Raw genomic sequence first — 20,147 nt, 5'->3', positions numbered from 1 at the left:
TGTATTCTAACATTGATTCCTTCTACTTGCCATTTCTCAACCTGATAAGGGGAGCATTCAACGAATAGTGAAGCCGGGGACACATTGAAACAGTTTTGGACTTCCTACCTTCTTTAATATTGCATGCCTAAGATTTGTCACCCAATGATTGTGTGTTACCGTTATCGAATATCATTCTAGTAAAATAAAAAAAAAATCTCAGCCCCCCTTTTTCATGCCTTTGGGGCCATGGCCAAATTTCGAACTATGGCCCTTTTAATTCCCCATTTCAGGACACAATATAATGGACGAATTTGAGTTCATGGTCAGAACTTGGATCAGAACGACAAGCTTATAGTAAGTAAAAGCAACTGGCGCGGAGAGCCGGGAGTTGAATACTCAAGTTAAAATTCTCCATCTTATTACAGCTGTTATATAATTACGGTAGATATAAAATAAAAATGTATTGTATAAGTAACAGATATATTCAGTGTAGCTCTGGCAGCATGAGGGCGGAGGGCGGGTTTCCTTGCTGGTGCGGGTAGTACACGGGCTCGACGGGGCGCGACATAGAGCCCGGCGTGTCGCCCGACGTGGGGTACGGGTGGTGCGGCGGCGAGCCCATCCACTGCGGGTACCAGTACAGGCCCTGCGAAATAATCACAAATTAAGAAAATGCCAAAGTTATTGTCTTCGTAAACTATGAAATAAGAAACGGTTAAGTGGTTTTCTAGATCGCGCTAGTCAGAGTTTCGTCCAGCTAAAACATGAGGTACCTCAAACAACGTCTGGGTCCTTTTCCACATATATAGTGCTAGACAGACTAGACTACTACAGACTACAGACAGACAGACCGTGTCAAGTAAAAGTAGTGTAAAACGTTATAGTAATGGTAATGACTCTAGTTGCGCGGTTCCAAAATGTCATTGTCTGCAAACCCCAAATAAAAAATAAATTACGTCCTTTAACTAAAAAAGTAATATACTTTAGTATAACCGGATTATTTAAATAAGGGGTTTATATTTTCAGTAAAAGATCAGAGCCCTAATACTTATTCTGAAAGTAAACTTTGCTGCTGTGACCGCAAGACGCCAATAAGTCAATACCGTGTTCCGTATATTCTCGTTGTCATTAAACAACTGCAAAAGCCTAACTTCGAAAGCTGCTAGGCCCCTGAAGTGAGCGTTGCTTACCTTATTGCCAGACCCTTGGCATGTGAACCGGTACTCGTTGACTGTGAGAGGGTCCAGATAGCTGATGCCGGCGATGGAGCCGTAGTTCGGTGGGAACATGTACCAGCACCCGTCAAGCGTGTCTGGAAATATATTACATTTGTCAGGTAACCTATTCATATTACACCTTACCCAAAATTAAAATCGTCGACTTATCGTCGCTTTTTCTTGTCTTTAAAAAACTAACTTTTCGGTTTCGTGATCTAGTCGGTAAATTTCAAATCAAAATAAAAAATAAAGACGATAGTTTGTGTGAGCCCTTCACAGTCAAGCGGCTTAAAAAAAAGTCGTGAATTTGAATTACGACGTTTAAAAAAAGAAAAAAAACGCAAAGTACATACAATATATTATGTCTAACATTATTTCCTATGTAAGTAATTTGTAACTTACAAGTGATGTTGGCCTCCTCGCCGCCAGGGCCAGTCGGGACGCCACCCTCTGTAGTCACCGTGAAGGCTTCTGTAGTCTGCTCAATGAAGGGAGGGACCGGTGACAGACCAGTGCCGGGATCGCCAGGGATTATAAATGGACCTAGAATTTGTGTAGAAACAATCTAATGTAACACATCACTGCGAATCGGACTCTCGCTTAAACGGTTCCAGCGTTAACCATTATAAAAAAAAAACACCTTTTTTGCACACTTCTATTTTTAGATTGATACTAAAATGTGTCGTATCTACAGTTTGAGTAAATCAGTGTTTGTTATAATTTTAATTCGCATAGTTAATAGTTAGTAGTAGTCCCTGAGAAACGTTGTCCACAAGACAGATGGCCCAACAAACACGTTTCCCCGTTTTCGGGGTGAAGGGCTAATGAGTAGTCCCACCCATTTAGGACACAGCACTCTGATGAGACTAAACTTACCTCCATAGAAATTGGTGTAGTTCCATTCACAGACGTGATGGTCGCAGAACATCGGGGAATATTTCTCTTTCGTATAATATGCTTGACCGTTTGGCATCAACTGAAAAAAAATCATATATTCTTCGCTTATCCTGAACATGTAGTTGAAGTAGGAATTAAAATAAAAAAGAAATAAAATAATCCTTAGGTATTTTGTATCAAGAATGAATGATACTCGTACCAACAAAATATTTACCAGATCGATATTCTTTTAAGATACTTAGAGATTTCATTTAGATTGCTTTGTCTCATCTGCTTCAAGAAAAGTTGAAGTCGGCTTCTAGTTGTTCTTGTACCGAATTCAGTCGTATACCCAATATTTGGACAAACTACATATATGACGTCCAAAACCCAATTTTACACACCAGACTATTTAAAAGTGGAACTGCATTCTTACTTCATAAACAAAGACTGTTGGGGTTGGTTCAGAGAGATGCCGCTTTACACCGTTTGAACTATATCGCTTCCACAATAACACGAATTTAAGCTCTTGAGGCCTCAGGTTTGTTTTATATACCTACCAGCAAGTAATCATGATGCCTCATCCTTACACCCTGTATATTAAAGTCCAGAATAAATGAGCCCGACGTGATGATACAGGATGCTGCAGTTAACGGCGGTAACTTGTACATCTCCGTACCGCACTTGACTATAGCCTTCGGTAGAGTAGACACGTCTCTAATGTGTTGCAAGTTTTTCTTAAATGGAAATCTGAAATGAAGACGGTTAAAAGTATACCGGAATTGTATAGCTATAGGGTTGTAAATGCATTGGATTTGTTGCTTTCTGGATGATTTAATTTGTGACCTTTTGTACTATGATTATCAGAAAGTTTCTTAGGCTCTGATCTTAGTCTGGAATGTTTTTTTTTTTGGAGTTAGCCTGATTGCAGTTTCTGTCTGCTTTCCTAGACTATACATATCTGGAATCAATAATGCAGGTATAGGGTTCCTCTACCAAGAAACCATTACATCTAAATGGTCAAAAATATTGAACATACCTGAAAACACATATCCCTATATTACACTCTAATCCGTGAACGAAATTATCCATAGTGAACACGACATTCGGGTCTTCTTCCAAGAAATATCTTTTGTCGTCCATAAAGTGCACGAATCCCAGGAAGTGGAAGGCGCGGCCCTTGCAGTAAGGCGTGGGCCCGCGGCCCATGTTGTACACGTCACTGTACAACTCCGATACGAAGAGGTACACGTTCTTACCGCAGTAGTACTCTAGAAACAGACTTTTGTCGATAAATTAGAAGGTAAAATGTTATAGAAAATGGGATAAGATTTTTAGATCTTGCGATGTGTAGTCATGGTAAATTAAATAAAGATAAAAATTGTTTATTCTTCAACATCGTCCCGTCTTCTGTGAATAAATACCATTACAGTTAATCTTACATAGAGATCTCTTTTTAGGTAAATAGTATATACTTTGTTTTTCTTTTGAAAGCATATTGTCTTCGTCAGAAAGGTAAGGGTAGTTAGAAAGGTTAATATAGCCAACACTAGCCCAAATATGTCGCAAAATTATTGGTACAAAGTAGGTGAATAGTTAGTGATAGTTCTTCTTGTACTCAATCCTACCTTGGCTCATATAGAATTCGGAGGGCACGGCGCCGCCGGCCGCGGAGTTGTACGTGGCGACCCTCTCAGTCTTGATGGCGTTGTGGTTGTCGTACATCGTCAGCATGTTGTCTATCGTGTCGTCTAAGGCTATCAGCAATACCTGAGGCATGGGAATGGCAAGGTATAATGTTGGTCAGACAGGCCACCTCCACTACACGTGCTGCAATACAATGCAGCACCACATGTCGGCAACAAACCGGTAGTTCAGGTTTGGTCAGTAAGAGTCTGACACTATCCGTTTCCTCCCACGAGGGAGCGAGGACTGAATTCTCACTTGACACTTGAGGATTGCGCATAAAAATATATGTATGGTTATTTCGAATATAAGAAGTTTTCTCTTAATTTCTGCATATTTCCTCCCCATATATATGCCTAAAAAGGAATGATTAACTTTTGTTTTTCCTAGTACCCACCTTCAATTCTTTAATGTGCATGTGGGTGAACCTCGCCAAGTGGTCCGTCGCTATGTGAATATGCTCGTTTATTATGTACTGGAACAAATATTATACATCAGTCAGTATTAGTACTACTTATACCGCCATCTTAATTAACGACGAGATAAAGAACAAGCAAAACACAAAATCTCCCAGCAAAGTGACGTATGTAAATATGGTTGATGAACTTTATAAAGCTAACGAAACAAGTTTCAGAGTGCTGTGCCAATATAGGGAGAAACCTCAATACAATTTTTAATATAAGGTCTGTTATCACTAATGGCGCTCTGCCAATTGTTGGATAGTTTTTAATATCTGTGTTGGACTCCAAGAAAAATCAATCTAAGAAGAGGTACAGAAATTGAAGCTCTATTTTATTTTTACGAAGGTATTCAGATAAGGGTTTCGTATTACTGTGTGCGTATGAGCGTCCTGTTTGTAATAGGTTAACATTTTCTTAATGATAATATTACCTATACACTTAAGAAGTAGCTTTGGGTATCTTGTTTTCAAGACTGTATTTTTTGTTTCAGCTGAGTACTAAAACATTATAGATAGTGAAACAGCTGTAGAACTATTCAGAATTCCCTTCAGTAAATAAAACCTTATTGCTTTCCAATAAAGATGCTTTTTGAAGTACAGCCTTTCCATTATACCTGATCGGGTGCCCGTTTGATCTTCATCATCTCGATCTGGTAGTGGGCGAGGTGGTCCAGTTTGTCTGTGGGGTCGTGACCGTAGATCTCGTACGCGTCTATCACCATAGCAAGCGTCAGGTTCTCGCTGGGCTCCCGACAGCATGGGTGGTTGGCTATCAGGTACGATCGCTGGAATACACAGTCATGTCAATGAGGGAAGATGTGTGATTAATTGCGTTAAAGATTGCGAGGGAACTGCTTATTAGCTGATAAAACCCAAATGAGTCCCAAAATTATAAACCATATTTTGATAAGCTTTGCTTTGGATTAACTATTAGTGGAATAACAGTGTAACTTAAATTAAAAAATAACGTAAAATTATGAAATTCTTAAATTAGTAAGACCCGTAATATAAGATTTCCCAAAATGAACTCTGTATATTATTATAACTTAAGAAAATTATCAGCCGAACTAAAAAACCTAAAATTTGTAAATACAAGAGGTAGATACTTCAACTTACCCCTAAAGTAAGGCAGCATGATAGAGGCAGCAAGGACAGCAACAGTCGACCAAGGCGGGCCATAGCGCCGACTGCCACTCCTCAGTACATCGCAACACAATAACAATTAAAATAATCGTCACACAATAACAACCCAATTAGAAAACTTCGCAGTTACACTTTATGGCTCAATTATACGGCGTTAGTTATGAAATTAAAATTTTGGATTAATTTTATTGGGCTTATCAGTTAGTAATAGTTGTTATTTAATTATTAATAATACTGATACATGTTTATTTTTCAGAAACTCTTCTTTTACATCTTAATTCGAAATAATTTTATGGCAGCATAGCGAAATAAAAGGAATAATTTAAATTGGGTAAATCCTAATGAAAATAGTTTTTTGGCGGTCTGCCTGCAACTTATCGTACTATATCTTATCGATAAACATAACTACTTCTAAAGAAAAATTACTATAAGTAGATAAATTATAATTGCTGATAAATACCAAACTAGATGTGCAGACGAATCTAGTCTGACCTAGTCAAGATAGAGCAACATTCATAAATGAAATGCCACTTAAACCTAACCTACAGACTTGGCGCGGCAACTTACATATCTACTATGTGTTTTACCTACTGATAGAATCAAACATAGGAAATTATACGATGTCATTAAAGGTCCCCAAGTCAGCTTAATATTGAACTAAGTACATATGAAATACTTTATCTATTAAGTTAGAAACTAAAAATATTTTGAATGCAGAGTAGACCAACTCTTGTGGTTAAAACGCTGTAAAAATGTAAAAGCATTTTTACAAACAGGTGATAACCTGGTAAAGAATGTTCATCAACGAAAATTAACATTTGTTGAGTCGCGCGAATGTTGGCGAGTGCCCAATGTATCGATCGCCACACCGCGCACCACCCTGCGCCGACGGGACCACCCCACAGTACGCGGTGCCGTGCCGAGCAGCCATTGTACCACAGAAAACCACTTCTAAAATGATAAAACCCAACTATTATCAAACGTGAAACATCAAAAAACAAACCCGTGAAAAGCCATAAGTGTTACACAAAACAATTCAACATCGTTCCCGAAAACAATGAACAAAATAAGATAAAATATCGGGAAAAAATGGCTGCTCATACAACCAAAGGCACGTTAAAACAATAATGTAATATTAATTAAACTTAGATTAGTGAAAAGAAGTCTTCCAAAATAGTGTTTTAAGAAAATTATAAATTAATTATTAGTGTTTATCGTGAAATAAATATTTAATGTTATATGAAAATCGATATCTTCCATTGACAAAAATTGAATAAGAGAAATGTTTTTGTGATTTGAGAGTTATATCGACAATAAAGAGTATTTAAACGTTTAGGGCTTATACAGCCTCTCGATTTGCTAAAAAGTTGTATATCAAGCAGAAAGATGATAAATCTGGGCAAGTTTAAGTTGCCTCCCCTGAGGAATGTGCTGGACGTGACCATGCAGACAGTCCGGCAGCAGATACCGGAGAAGCCCGGGGCGCCGCCGCGTCCGCCGCAGAACGTACGGTTCGCAAACTTAGGTAAGAAAGATCACAAGGTCAGTAGGTGAATCAATATACTTAAGAAATAAGATAGTTACGAAGAAGTTTAAGATATTTTACGTTACGAGACTGGGATTTGCCATTTAAGTGTAACGCCTTTATAGGTCAAAGTATTTTCTTAAGAAAATCATAAGATTTTAATAGTTTAGATTATTATTTGAATACCTTAATTTTGAGTTTCATACTAATGTATGTAAATCACTTCAATTAATTAAAAAGTAAGTCCATATATATCGACCCTCCTTCATATGCTTTTTCTCTTGTAGACAATATGGGTGAAAGCTGCGAACTCTCAACCATGAACGAAACTACGTCACCAAGCTATCAGTCCACGAATCCTACTAACCCGTTTCTGAGCGGTGCCCTGCAGGCAGAGGACTCCTTCACCAGCTACCAGAACACATATCCTCAACAAGATGGAGCCCCCAGGTAAGACCAAGTTAACTTTACATATTCAGACTTTTTTGTCCATATTCCAGTAATTTGTTAGCTAATCGAACATTGTTGGGTATTTCAGGACCCAAAGCATGCAAAGCGTCGATTTCTACGCTTCTTCCGAAGAAGGCGGGTTTGAAGAAGGTGGGGGCAAGCCTGGCGCCAAGATCAATGAGTATCAGGCAGCCTGGAACGTTACCAATGCTATTCAGGTAAGCTGAGTCTTGACATGAGTATTTATTTAATCTGAGTGATAATTTGAGTAAGTCTTATTTCTATTTTGTTTTAGGGAATGTTCGTTGTATCCCTGCCATTCGCTGTGCTTCAAGGTGGCTACTGGGCCATCGCTGCGATGATCGGCATCGCCCACATCTGCTGCTACACCGGTAAGATCCTCGTCGAATGCCTCTACGAGGACGACCCTGTGTCTGGACAACGCGTCCGCGTCCGCGACTCTTACGTCAGCATCGCAAAAGAATGTTTCGGTAGGAAATATGGAGCAAGGATTGTTAACATAGCTCAAATCATAGAACTTCTCATGACTTGCATCCTTTACGTCGTGGTTTGCGGCGATCTGATGATCGGCACGTTCCCTGATGGCGCCATCGATACGCGCTCCTGGATGATGTTAATAGGCATATTCCTGTTGCCACTAGCTTTCCTCAAGTCACTCAAAAGTGTGAGTATGTTGTCTTTCTGGTGCACCATGAGCCACTTAATCATCAATGCCATCGTGCTGGGCTACTGCATCCTTAACATCGGTGACTGGGGCTGGTCCAAAGTTAAATGGACGTTAGATTTTGAGAACTTTCCAATTAGCTTGGGTGTAATTGTTTTCTCTTACACTTCCCAAATATTTTTGCCTACGTTGGAAGGCAATATGGAAGATCGATCAAAATTCGAATGGATGTTAGATTGGTCTCACATCGCGGCTGCCGCTTTCAAATCTATATTTGGATATTTGTGCTTCTTGACTTTCCAAAACGACACGCAACAAGTGATTACGAATAATCTTCGCTCGGCTGGGTTTAAAGGTCTCGTGAACTTTTTCCTTGTCGTGAAGGCTGTTCTAAGCTACCCTCTACCTTATTATGCGGCATGTGACCTCCTCGAACGTGCTCTGTTTAGAGGCAAACCTAAAACATTATTCCCTGTTATTTACGCGTTGGATGGAGAACTCAAAGTATGGGGGTTGGCTTGGAGACTCGGTGTGATAATGTTCACTATTTTGATGGCGATATTTATTCCGCACTTCGCGATTCTGATGGGCTTCATCGGTAGCTTCACTGGAACCATGTTGAGCTTCATCTGGCCTGCTTACTTCCACCTTAAATTGAAAGGCAATCAACTTGAGAGCACGACAATCGCGTATGATTACTTCATCATAGGTCTCGGTGTACTTTTTGGAGTGATCGGAATGTATGACTCCGGGTCAGCTCTGGTCAAGGCATTCAAGATTGGTTTGCCGTTCTAAATTTTCATAACATTAGACTCATTGTTAAACTATTTTTAGACTAACGCAGATATCGTATATTGTATTTAGTCGCATCATGCGGCTTAATGTTGAATGCACGATCGTAGCCCGATATAATAATGAGGTTTTATATTGTAGACCAGTTTAGTACACTTGTAGGTACGATTGACAGTTAGCGAGTCTTACTTCCTTCGTGTTATGACAATAAGTGAGTGTGTAAGATAACGATTGTCTTCTGCCTTCGCGAGTTCGTATGCATATTGTATATACGTATAGATACAACAAGCTAACTATATATGACGTATGTTACTGTTAAATCCAATGTCTTCCAAACAAAATAATTATGTTTTTGAATGATGTAACAACGAAGTCTTCCATGATGCTTAAGAGCAGTTACTAGCTTGTACGTATCAAAAACATATTTGGATAATATTTACATTAATCTTAGGTACTGTAGTTAACATTTTAAGGTTCCAATGATTCCTGACTTAAAGAAAAGATACTAAACAAATGATTAAGTTATACAAAGCATTTGTTTTAATTTTAATTATACTTTAATTGTGTTATGGCTAAGTTATATTATACTGAAAGATATATTTACAAAGTTATACAATTTGGTGAGTTATTATATGTAATCTAAGGTACATTATGACAAGTATACCCAAACTAAGTCTTCCATTTTTCAATATAATTGTTGTTGATTGTATTATAGTGTTGTACTAATGAATTATACATGTTGTTTAGACTAGATAGTTATGTTGAACGGAAATATTGTGACTATTGTGATACCAACGTTAGCGAACATTTATATTAGGTATACAGATCTTTTTGGAATGAGGTACAAAAAAAAACAATTGACAATATTTAATTATTATGTATCAATATGTTTTAATAATTAAATGGTAATAACTTTCTGGATATTGTATTAGTATTGAACTATAGACGCCTATTTTACTATAGGTACCTAAGAAATAAACTGAAAAGACAATAAAGTAATGGAAATGTAAGAAAATATTTAACAAGTGATTTTTAGTTTCATATTGTTTAAATTTTATCAATAAAAAAGTATATATTAGACGTTGAATATTATGCCAATTTCACAAAATAAAACCTTTGAAAATTTAGGTACGTTTCAATGATTTCGTCACATGTTGCTAATAAGCAAAAATAAAAAGACAGGTTATTGATTTAAGTTAAGCATTGCTATGGTTCACTAAGAACCTACCGCCTCTTTAAGAAGAGTATGTAACTTGGCGTTTCGGAAAAGAGATAAATATTTGTTAGAGCGAGATCAAAGTATACAAGCTAGTTGTGTGAAACAGAGATAACAATATTTTGTCACTCTTTCCCGACGTGTCAAGTTACATCGGCCGCATCGTAAAACTGCACTGTTTTGTGAAAGCGGTACGGCGCTCTACACCTTGTAGTGCTGTCTTTCTTCCAAAACTACTTTGAAGGCCCCTAAATGAAAAATAACTCAATGCTCAAAAATATCTTGTAAAATGCAGGATTAAAAAACTGCAAACAGTTCCAAATAACATAACCTGAAAAATCTAGATATTTTTATTCTTAGTATTACCTAAGCAAGAGAGTCATGTTTTCGCGGTCCATCTATTGGATTAAAGCATTTATTTTTTTGCCATATCTTTTAAAATATTGAACTGATTTAAATTAAATGGGATATCGTTAAATCCATACATTAAGGCATACCTATAACCTACAATAATAAAGCTAAGAATTTAGAAAACGGCTTAAAAAAAGATAAAATTTATAAAAGTGTCTGTATATCTAGAATAAGAAATTGGGCTTCCAAAATAATGGCGTTTAAATATTTATGAATGAAAGATGCTTGTCTTGAAACACGCCTAACGTTTAGTTGAAAATAAATATCCATGCTTAACCCTATGAATATTAGGAATGTATTCCAGTGCAATAATGTTGTATAAATATACTTAATATTATGTATTGTGATGAAATGACAATTCTAGGTGTGTATTTTAAATAATATAAAATGTTATTCGATGTTCTGTTATTTATTTTTTTGCCTTTCAAATGCCCTATTTAATTTTAAGCCGAATAAAAATACATGTTATTCTATAAATTCTATAAATAATACATCGAATTCTTGTCAGGATGTCAGGAAGAATAGTCGTAAAAGTCCTTAACAGATGATGAAAGAAAATCACTCAAAAAAATTGTGTGCGCCTTTATTAAAACTCAAACTATGACCTTAATGAGGTTTATTGTGCACAAGGCAAGGCAAGGCAAACCTCAATAAGTTTGTATAGCTTGGATACTAAAGTCTTCGGGTTTTGGAGAAATGCGTACCTCAGCTTAAACTCGTATAATACGTGATGCTAGTTTGGGAAAGTTGTCAAATTAACATACATAGCTAACTGGCACTTTCCATTAGCAATTAATATATCGATTTAATTTATATTATTACCATTTATTCAAAATCGTTATATACCTAACTGAAATACATAAAATTGCAAAAATATCTCGATACCGATAAGGCGCCCCCTTAAATTGGCAATTTGTTAAATTATTCCCGCGCGCGCTACCGTACCAGACGCCATGCTGGCAAAATGGACGCGCGTATTCACGCATGCGTGCAGATTGCAATATGTCTCCTTTTTGTGCAGATAACTGTAAGTACTTATGACATTAAATAAATAAACACCAATTAGAGACATGATTTTTTCTATATTAAAAATAATCTTGCATATTGGTGACATGTCAGATCAATGAAAAAAATATTTTTTTTTAATCCTGGAATAGTCTAACGAACCTCAACTCTGGGGTATTTTTAAGAAAAAAAAAATTATTTTAAAAAAAATATAATGACAGAGACAAGTAGGTACACTAACGTTGGATTATAACCAACATTAATACCCGATACACCTGCTGTACACCTAGTTACCGTACAACATCCGCAACCACCCGTGTTGCACGGAACCCAACGAGAACTTAACCCTTGCGATGATCATCGACGCCTTCGAGATCTACGGGCACGACCCCACGGACAAGCTGGACAACCTGTGGCTCTACCAGAACGAGATGTTGCGGGTTAAGACTGCTGAAGACCAGGTAATAAGTCCAATGTATCTTAGTTTTGACTGCACGGATAGTCGAGTGGTTGAGGTCATCACGCCAAACCCATTGTGCGCGACGTGTCGCGGGTTTGATCCCCGTGTAGGTCAAGCATTTGTGTGATCTACAAATGCATGTTCTGAGTCTGGGTGTCCTTGTGCATGTGAATTGTATGTATGTGAAACACCCCGCGACACAAGAAGTAAATTCCTTAGTGCGGGAGTCGTTTAAAAAAAACAGTGAGAGATTTTACAAGCATTTTAGACACATACCTAATTAAATCAGAGCGGTCTCCCCGAAGAGACGTAGAGGTACCAGAAGGTCCACCACGCCTTAAAGTAATATTATTATGGTTGTCCAAGCGTGACAGCGCAACGGATGCACTCCCGGAATAACTTTAATAGCTGCTGGTAGCCGCCTCTGGCGTGTCGCGTCGGAGGACAGCGTCGACAGGGTCTGAAAAGTTTCATATGACTACAAATGTGAAGGATTATAATTAAATGTTTACCACAATTTTCACGTACCACAAACATCCATTAATTTATTTTAAATATCTTCCATTTTGTCTCTTAGTATCTCATCAACGAAAGAGTCCACATAGCAACGGATCATTTGGGCCGTTTCGTCAAGCTTCACATACAGGAGTTAAAGGTAAATATTATATACTAATTGAATTACCGAGGTACCTAAACAGCATTATTAAGGATCGCGACACACAGACCACTAGCCATCGGCATTTAATAACATACTCGTACAATTTGTAACAATGCTGAATTAGCGAAAAAGAGAGCATGGGAAAACTTAATTAAATTATCGAATTCAAGAGCTTTATAAGAAACTATTCTAGAATTACCTGGCCTGGTATATGCAGAAGTGTTTGTAGAATGATATCTCCTTGTTTGATATAGGTCCTGCTGATCACGTTAGACGATGTGATAGACAACATGCTTACAATGTATGAGAACCACAACTCAGTAGCTGCCGAACGAAAGGCGACTTACACTGGAGGGCCAGTGCCCATGGAGTTTTATATGAGCCAAGGTCAGAAAATCAAGACAATCTAGCTATAATTGCTTGTCCCTGCTTTCTCTAGATAAAGGATCTAATCGATATATTTAGACCTATTATTTCACATAATTTGCATAATTTAATAATGTTTGAACCACGAACTTTTAACACAAGATTGGTAATTATGGAAAAGAGATACGAGAGTGCAGTACGTGGCGCATAGTGGCATCTTCCTTAGGTACATAACAGTGAGAACAGTGACTAACAAATCTGCTTTACGAATTTATAGTAAACGAATACCTATTTTTGGGAGGAACGGTAGAACTGCCTGATATTTAGCACTTCTTCGGCAAGGAGACACTTTTCTGAATAGACTTAACATTTCATTTTTAATTATAATCTTGCAACACTTCCAGAGTTCTACTGCGGGAAGAACGTATACATATTTCTTTCGGAGTTGTACAGCGACATCTACAACATGGGCCGTGGAGTTGCTCCCTACTGCAAGGAGAGGTCGTTCGTCTTCCTCGGCTTCCTGCACTTCCACGACGAACAGAAGTACTACCTGCTGGATGACCCCAGCATATCATTTCCAACTGATAATTATTTACATGGTTTGGAGTGCCATACAGGGCTTTGTGTGTTCAGGTAAGTGTGGATTCTGGTTCACGTTCAATCTTCGGGGATATTGTGCTTGTTATTTCTTCGTGTAGACGTCAAAGGTGATATGGAGCTCTTGACGTTTATAGTTAATAGTATTTGGCTTTGGACCGATCAAAGGTGTCAATAATAATTCTAGGCAGGTTTTTACAACATGTTAAGTAGAACAGTTACTTAAGGTAGTTAGGAATATTATATCTACATATTTATGACAGTTTGCGAATCGACATCTAAAACTGTAGCTGTCTAACTTAGACAAGGTTTAGGTATAACATCGGCTTCTTCAGCTGTCTTAAGACATGATGTGCCTCAGAAGTAAAAGAGCTAATATATATATACAACTGTTCTACCTCACTAAGTAGGTAATTTAGGGAAACATTTTAATCAGCTTTATGTTTTAGGTTCCCATTCAAGAAGTTATTACAAAGAGTCCGCGACGTGTCGACTCTACCAAAAGCTATAGTCAAGTGCGGCACGGAGATGTACAAGCTGCCGCCACTTTCGGCAGCATCCTGTATTATCACGTCTGGCTCATTCATACTGGACTTCAATATACAGGGTGTGCGCTACAGGCACTATGATTACTTATTGGTAAGACTAACGAATTGAGAAATTACAACGATTTTATATGCTGTTTCTGTCTGTTTAAAGTGTTAAGTAGCGATAGACTATTTTTATTTATTTATTTATTATACTGTAGAAGACTTTCAGCTTAAAAGATAAAACTTAATAAGTAAACAACTATAGTTGACAAAAAGCCAATTTTAGGAACCTCATGAAGTTAAGAAGCGTTTTCAGAGTTTCTTAAGATTTTGTCTGCAATCAGTAACACTATCGCAGTATGCACGTGTCTTTAAAATTATTTTATGGCACATGAGAGGCCCTCTAAATATACCTACTCGTTACAAACAAAAAACCTTTGATAGTCGATACCTGCCTTGCAGCAGATCTACATGAGACTAGAAAACATATTCAACATATTTAGTATATTTACCCATTAAAATGGACTTCATAATCCTCAAACTTAACATTTCTAGACTATACCAAATGGAAACACGTACTACACTAAGGAACCTCATTCTCCGCTGATCTGTGACCATCACGTCTGCGAGTGGAACTACACTAACCACTATGGAGGTCAGTTCATACACCTACCGATCGCTTCGCCAAATCTACCAACTTTTATAACGAGTCCTCATATTCAGAACATGTTTTTTTTTTTGTAAATCCAGGTCCATTCCTAATTCCCGGCGACCCAGGGACCGGTATAGATCCAGTGCCTCCGTACATCGAACCGACTCCCAAACCAGATGGAGATGGAGACGACGATAACATTACAGTCCCTTGTAAGTAGTGAAAAGGGGCGGGTAAACAAGAAAAGTTACCAAAGCTTGGAAACTTTCAAATGAGATGAGGACACATCTCATTTGAAAGTTTCCAAGCTTGTTTTGTTATTTCCAATCACTGAAGAACAGCATTGATTGTGTACCATGAGCTGGGGACCCGCTACAACCTACTCCTACATTAAAACTTTAGCAGTTCTGAAAGGGAGACGCCTTTCGTTGCACACCAATTTACCTCCACAAAGGCAAAATGTGTTGAAAGCGGAGCAGAACGGTTTTTCTTCACTCGTTTTATTTGTGCCCAGTTATCCTGGACGGGTGCCTGTTCATGTACCCTCCAAACTACGGCTCCATTGCTGGCAAGAGCTACCTGGACTCCATCGACCTACACGACGACAGATTTACCTGTAATGCCGCCGGCGGGAATAAGGTTAGAATTTGCAAGGATAATACCTACCTGTCTCTTAAAACAGAACTATTGCAGTTATAATAAACTTTCATAAAATCAAGTATTACTTAAAAAAGGGACACCCAGGTACCTACTATTGAAACAATAGCCGCATACTGTTGATAGGTAAGGTAATGTAGATCGCCAATCGTGAAAAATAAATCAAGTAAAACTTTGAAAAGTTGCCCAGAAGGAAAGTATTGTAAGTTAGTTGAAATAGCTTTAAGAAGCTACAATAATTACTATTAGTTAACAAACAAAACTGCAGAATTTAAATATTTTTTCCTAATAGTACCTCATCGAAGATGATACAAGTGTCCTATTTATACTTTCCTGTTCTGTAGGTTAATGTCTTGTTTTATCCTTCAGGGCCTATATTGGTACCCTCAATGGATGGGCACCGTGCCGCACCACCCTTACCCCACGATGGGAGAGGATAAGGACGGGTTCGAGCCGCCCGGCACTTTCTACCCGCACCAGCAGGGCTACGACATGGACGAACTCGATATCGACAACTAATATATTTTATAGAAATTATACTCTCTCTTATTTCACTACCCTTTAAATAGTAATGAGTGGTGACCAAGGACAGGTCGCTGGTGATAGTGATATCTACTTTTACTGAAACTCCTGAGGAGGGACATACAAGACAGGTTGGTTTAAAGGAGAGCCAGCAATGGGTGATTTCGGGCTGACGTGTGATGATGGTGAAAATTTAAATAACAGGAACAAAAAACACTTAAAGATGCAATTTATTTAAAACAAAATATAAAACTTACACAAAGATAACATAATTTTAGATATAACTTTCTAAGAACTTCCGTTCAATATCACTGCCACGGACTACCACAAAGAACGCCGGCGTACCCGCCTTCAACTCGAAATATCTCTCCGTCAATAAATCCGCGAGTTTTTTGGACGGGTTTATAATGTGTGGCATCTTATCATACCCTTCGTAATATATGTTGACGCTCGCACACCTGTACTTGTTGTCTTCATCCCAAGGAGCGGGGAATACTTGTTCCAACTGAGCAGTTAAGGAAACCTCCTCCGGACAAGCTTTAAGGAAGTCAGTGATCTGGTATTCGGGATATAGGATCAGGACTGGCCACCTTAACTGGCCATTTTCAACATACACTATCGAGTCTTGAGCGCCTGGTAATGTGGGCTCCAGTTTTGATAGATCTATATCGTCCTCATCTTCACATTTCGATATCTTTATTCCCCGCTCTATAATAGTCTTGATTAAGGAGTCCTTTTGCTCTTCAGCTCTCTGCTTTCCCCTTTCCCTCTTCCTCTGGTCTCGTTCTTGGAGCAGCTTCTTCTTTTTTGCTGTCTGCAAAAGTTCTTGTACTTCATTGTCCTTGGAAGTTTCTAGAAGCTTTTGACAATGTTCTATACATGTGTCGTATTTCGCTACTTCTAGAGCGGACTTCGCGGCCCGCAGACGTGCCTTAGCGTGGTTAGGATTAAATGTTAAAGCTTTCTCACTGTCAAACAGTGCTGATCTATAGTTCTTTAGATGCCAATGTGAAGCAGCTCTGTTGTTGTAGAGGCTGGCGTTGAGCTCTGCATCGTTGCATCGCTGCTTAATGCCTTCAGTATAACTGGAAAAGAAGCATTTGATCTTATGGTATATTGCATGTGGTTGTTCTTGTTACAGCATATGGTAATTTAGTATGTTTGATTTGGTATTGAGGAAGACCTTGCGTTTCCGCCCTAATGCAGTGGCCGAGAGATGAATAGTTATCTTTTTTGGCTGTGGCAATTATCACTCACCCTATTTGCTAAGGCAAAGAGGAGACAAGTAGGGGTGCAAGCGATGCGACGTCAGAGTGACGCCATCCAATGTTTAATGTGTTGAGGCATCACATTATTATTACCGATGGTGGCGCTGCCTTCCCGCCAATACGACGAAACCTTGATTTATTCCATTAATATTTCCTAAATCAAACCACCTATATTCTAAGTCTTTAGATACTCTAAAAAAGTAAACCAGTAAACCTAAAAAAATACAATCTCATAGTAAATAAAGAAACAATGTAAAATGTGATAGCTATTTTTGATTTAATAATCTGTATTTTTGTTTCACACTAGTTTCGAGTCGTGAATTATTTTTAAATTGTATTTTTATTGCCAACAAATTGGAGTGTACAATAGATAAACACCATTTATTTAATTTTTATTAGCTGGACTGTTACAGTGCTCACATATTACATATGTTCCTACATTTATGAATCTTAATATTATGCAAAAAGTACTCACTCATAAAGTCAACTTACCCCATAATAGCAAGTCTATAGTTTTTATGTTTGAAGTTGAAGTTTCCATCCTCCTTGTAGTTTCCAGCTAGTTCCACCGGAGTGTTCTCCTCAGGGTCATACTTCAGCTTCGCCAGACCCTCAGCCAACGGTGACATCTCACCACCGTCTGGATTCGTTTTCATGAAGAAAGGATGCTTGTCCATTTCTTCCTGTTAACATAATAATCATTTCCATCATTCTTGTTTTTATTGTACCATTTTAATTTCATATGTTTTATAATCAATAAAAAGCTTATCTGAAGATTAATATTACAAGATATTGCATTGCTTTTTCATTTGCCTAGTAAACAGATGGTCATCAATACTTTATCTAGAATAACAAATTGCTACAATCATCTCAAAAACCACCTTACATTACACCACACATTACATTACAAACAACTATACAACTATTAACTTAAAAGTAAACCGGAATCTGACCAAAAATCCTTTTATTGTTCACTATCTAGCAGATAGAAGTTACCTTCTGACTAAGTTTCATCATTTCATGTTGAGCGGTTTAGACGGTATTGCTGTGTCAGACAGATTATCTCTTTTATGTGTAGGTTAAGTTGGTAGGTCATGTCGGATGTGTGTTGTATTGGGTAATACGGTATATTTGTAACTGGTGTATATATATTGGGTTGGTTTGTAAAGAGAGGTGAAAAAGCTCTTTAGAAGAATTATCTTACCTCCCACTTGTCTTCGGGCCATCCTTCTGTGTACCTCTTCTTCTCCAAACTATTGATGAACTCATCTAACTCTCTATCCAACTTCTGACTTAGTGCGAGCCTTTCCTCGTCAGTCATAGGCTTTTTAGCCTCCTTAGAATCGCTTTCAGCCATTTTTACTATTATTTATTGTACTCTTCGCATATATATTTACTAATTTACATACTAAATTAAAGTCCACACAAGCTACTACAATAACAATTCAACTTTCGTCATTAATATTTAATTAAATTCAAATAACTTTGAATATAACCTAAAAGTTCTGAATTTGTTGATGTATTTTGAAATGACAATTACATTACAATGTGACCCATCATGCCTGGGTTAATGTCAAAAAACGTTTTATTGTTTGATAGGAAGAAGCTGTGAAAAATTAATTTATTCTACTAACAATAATACTAAATTATACATTATAATAAGAAACATGACAAAAAATATAATTCTGAATTTAGTTAATCTAAAAGACTAGTGATTTAATATAGTGTGCCCAAATGCCATTTCTGAATGTATTCACATTTACGAGCTTCACGCTTTCTGAAGTATTCAGGGTAATGAGCTTTCTCTAGCGGGTGCCAATAGTCAAGTACCCAGTCCGGAGGTGTAATTACTCGTTCAGACGCACTCCCACCATCACGTGAAGTAGGAACTAAGAACAACGAAACAGAAATCTCATTTGTGCCTCTGCCCAACCTGATATGCCTACTCTGTTTCGATCTGAAGACACCTTTGCTTGGCTGTGGTTTCTTTCAGGAAGAATGTTTTGACTGAACCGAAACTTAGACCACATAACTTTATAATTGACGATTGCCTTCTAAATTTATAAATTTTATTGTTGTATATAAATAAGAAACGCCTCCCACAGTAAGGAATTTAATCCTTGTATCGCGGGGATTTTCACAAACATACAAATAACATGCACAAAGACACCCAGACTCAGAACAAGCATTCGTGGATCACACAAATGCTTGTCCAACGCGGGGATCGAACCCGCGACACGACGCGCACAGTGGGTTTGGCGAGGTAACTTCAACCACTCGGCTACTCGTGTTGTCACGAAAACATTGCCTTCTATCTGACGTAGGTACTCATGTATTACGTTTCTAATAATTTTAATTATAGGTACTAACATCTGTTGACCGGTAGTGGGCACCATATCTTAAACAGCTCATGTTCCCCAAGCCAAAGCAATCGACGACGTTCTTTCGGATCAGTAACACACTTGTTTTTGTCAAACTCAGCTCTCAAAATAACTTGATGATACCTTGTAACATGTCTGTGAAAAACAGTGTAAACTAAGCCGTTGTTTTACACTTACATGATTACTGAAAATTTTACTGTTCTTACCTATTTACATAGAACGCTTCAATATTTCGTAGAGCTTTTTTATACAAGGTACAAACTTTTTGAGAATGAGTGCATAACTCAGGTGCAAATGGCATTTTATCGACCTAGCAGAAGCGAAATAAAAATATTGAATATGAAAAGCTATTAGCGTTCGCTCACAATAATGGTATATGCGTCAAAATATGCTGCAATGTCAGTTAAATATTACACAAAAAGTATCTAGTTTTGGCCAGTTTTGTTACTATTCCACGTACGAAAATTACACTTCGTTTTTTTCTGGTGCTTTGCGATCATATTTCTGAATAAAGCAATCTATTTATCAATCATCTAAAAAGATTTTTGAGAATACTGTGTAACGAAAATATAGTGACTAAATAGCCTTATTTTAACATAGCAAAA

The 20,147-nt window shown here is 37.7% G+C and overlaps 5 protein-coding genes across 5 annotated transcripts; 2 read left to right on the top strand and 3 right to left on the bottom strand.

Annotated features, from left to right (window-relative positions):
* Positions 1-180: 180 nt before the first annotated feature.
* LOC113494191 lies at positions 181-5,484 on the bottom strand. The gene is made up of 10 exons (XM_026872399.1): positions 5,338-5,484; positions 4,836-5,006; positions 4,159-4,236; positions 3,704-3,845; positions 3,115-3,346; positions 2,636-2,825; positions 2,076-2,175; positions 1,602-1,742; positions 1,173-1,294; positions 181-628 (listed from the first exon to the last, which is right to left on the bottom strand). The coding sequence occupies exons 1-10, from the start codon at positions 5,398-5,400 to the stop codon at positions 467-469; spliced, it is 1,401 nt and encodes a 466-aa protein (XP_026728200.1). The 5' UTR covers positions 5,401-5,484; the 3' UTR covers positions 181-466.
* Positions 5,485-5,808: 324 nt separating this feature from the next.
* LOC113494190 (vesicular inhibitory amino acid transporter) lies at positions 5,809-9,663 on the top strand. Its single transcript, XM_026872398.1, has 4 exons — positions 5,809-6,889; positions 7,177-7,339; positions 7,428-7,557; positions 7,635-9,663. Exons 1-4 carry the CDS (start codon positions 6,751-6,753, stop codon positions 8,817-8,819), a joined length of 1,617 nt encoding a protein of 538 aa, XP_026728199.1. The 5' UTR covers positions 5,809-6,750; the 3' UTR covers positions 8,820-9,663.
* Positions 9,664-11,347: 1,684 nt separating this feature from the next.
* On the top strand, positions 11,348-16,031 carry LOC113494184. Its single transcript, XM_026872392.1, has 10 exons — positions 11,348-11,470; positions 11,739-11,909; positions 12,486-12,563; positions 12,821-12,953; positions 13,337-13,568; positions 13,982-14,171; positions 14,618-14,717; positions 14,813-14,926; positions 15,229-15,353; positions 15,741-16,031. The coding sequence occupies exons 1-10, from the start codon at positions 11,408-11,410 to the stop codon at positions 15,888-15,890; spliced, it is 1,356 nt and encodes a 451-aa protein (XP_026728193.1). The 5' UTR covers positions 11,348-11,407; the 3' UTR covers positions 15,891-16,031.
* A 74-nt stretch (positions 16,032-16,105) lies between these two features.
* LOC113494185 (tetratricopeptide repeat protein 4-like) lies at positions 16,106-18,678 on the bottom strand. The gene is made up of 3 exons (XM_026872393.1): positions 18,366-18,678; positions 17,654-17,844; positions 16,106-16,978 (listed from the first exon to the last, which is right to left on the bottom strand). Exons 1-3 carry the CDS (start codon positions 18,516-18,518, stop codon positions 16,168-16,170), a joined length of 1,155 nt encoding a protein of 384 aa, XP_026728194.1. The 5' UTR covers positions 18,519-18,678; the 3' UTR covers positions 16,106-16,167.
* On the bottom strand, positions 18,612-20,129 carry LOC113494189 (NADH dehydrogenase [ubiquinone] 1 beta subcomplex subunit 9-like). Its single transcript, XM_026872396.1, has 3 exons — positions 19,749-20,129; positions 19,532-19,677; positions 18,612-19,050 (listed from the first exon to the last, which is right to left on the bottom strand). The coding sequence occupies exons 1-3, from the start codon at positions 19,841-19,843 to the stop codon at positions 18,878-18,880; spliced, it is 414 nt and encodes a 137-aa protein (XP_026728197.1). The 5' UTR covers positions 19,844-20,129; the 3' UTR covers positions 18,612-18,877.
* Positions 20,130-20,147: the final 18 nt, after the last annotated feature.

The sequence above is a fragment of the Trichoplusia ni genome, chromosome 5 (assembly GCF_003590095.1).
Source record: "Trichoplusia ni isolate ovarian cell line Hi5 chromosome 5, tn1, whole genome shotgun sequence".
Taxonomy (NCBI): domain Eukaryota; kingdom Metazoa; phylum Arthropoda; class Insecta; order Lepidoptera; family Noctuidae; genus Trichoplusia; species Trichoplusia ni.
The sequence above is the reverse complement of the archived record's forward strand: the minus strand, read 5'-3'. Positions and strand labels throughout refer to the sequence as shown.

Excerpts from the sequence above, each read along its gene's own strand:
- LOC113494191 (XM_026872399.1), bottom strand. The coding sequence starts at position 5,400 with ATGGCCCGCCTTGGTCGACTGTTGCTGTCCTTGCTGCCTCTATCATGC. Across the intron at positions 5,007-5,337 it reads CATGCTGCCTTACTTTAGGG|CGATCGTACCTGATAGCCAA; the intron begins GTAAGTTGAAGT and ends TGTGTATTCCAG. Across the intron at positions 1,295-1,601 it reads CGAGGAGGCCAACATCACTT|ACACGCTTGACGGGTGCTGG; the intron begins GTAAGTTACAAA and ends ATATATTTCCAG.
- LOC113494190 (XM_026872398.1), top strand. The coding sequence starts at position 6,751 with ATGATAAATCTGGGCAAGTTTAAGTTGCCTCCCCTGAGGAATGTGCTG. Across the intron at positions 6,890-7,176 it reads CGTACGGTTCGCAAACTTAG|ACAATATGGGTGAAAGCTGC; the intron begins GTAAGAAAGATC and ends TTTCTCTTGTAG. Across the intron at positions 7,340-7,427 it reads CAACAAGATGGAGCCCCCAG|GACCCAAAGCATGCAAAGCG; the intron begins GTAAGACCAAGT and ends TGGGTATTTCAG.
- LOC113494184 (XM_026872392.1), top strand. The coding sequence starts at position 11,408 with ATGGACGCGCGTATTCACGCATGCGTGCAGATTGCAATATGTCTCCTT. Across the intron at positions 11,910-12,485 it reads TTAAGACTGCTGAAGACCAG|TATCTCATCAACGAAAGAGT; the intron begins GTAATAAGTCCA and ends TTTGTCTCTTAG. Across the intron at positions 12,954-13,336 it reads GGAGTTTTATATGAGCCAAG|AGTTCTACTGCGGGAAGAAC; the intron begins GTCAGAAAATCA and ends CAACACTTCCAG.
- LOC113494185 (XM_026872393.1), bottom strand. The coding sequence starts at position 18,518 with ATGGCTGAAAGCGATTCTAAGGAGGCTAAAAAGCCTATGACTGACGAG. Across the intron at positions 17,845-18,365 it reads GGCCCGAAGACAAGTGGGAG|GAAGAAATGGACAAGCATCC; the intron begins GTAAGATAATTC and ends TTATGTTAACAG. Across the intron at positions 16,979-17,653 it reads TATAGACTTGCTATTATGGG|TTATACTGAAGGCATTAAGC; the intron begins GTAAGTTGACTT and ends CTTCTTTTCCAG.
- LOC113494189 (XM_026872396.1), bottom strand. The coding sequence starts at position 19,843 with ATGCCATTTGCACCTGAGTTATGCACTCATTCTCAAAAAGTTTGTACC. Across the intron at positions 19,678-19,748 it reads GAAGCGTTCTATGTAAATAG|ACATGTTACAAGGTATCATC; the intron begins GTAAGAACAGTA and ends TGTTTTTCACAG. Across the intron at positions 19,051-19,531 it reads CCCACTACCGGTCAACAGAT|TTCCTACTTCACGTGATGGT; the intron begins GTTAGTACCTAT and ends CGTTGTTCTTAG.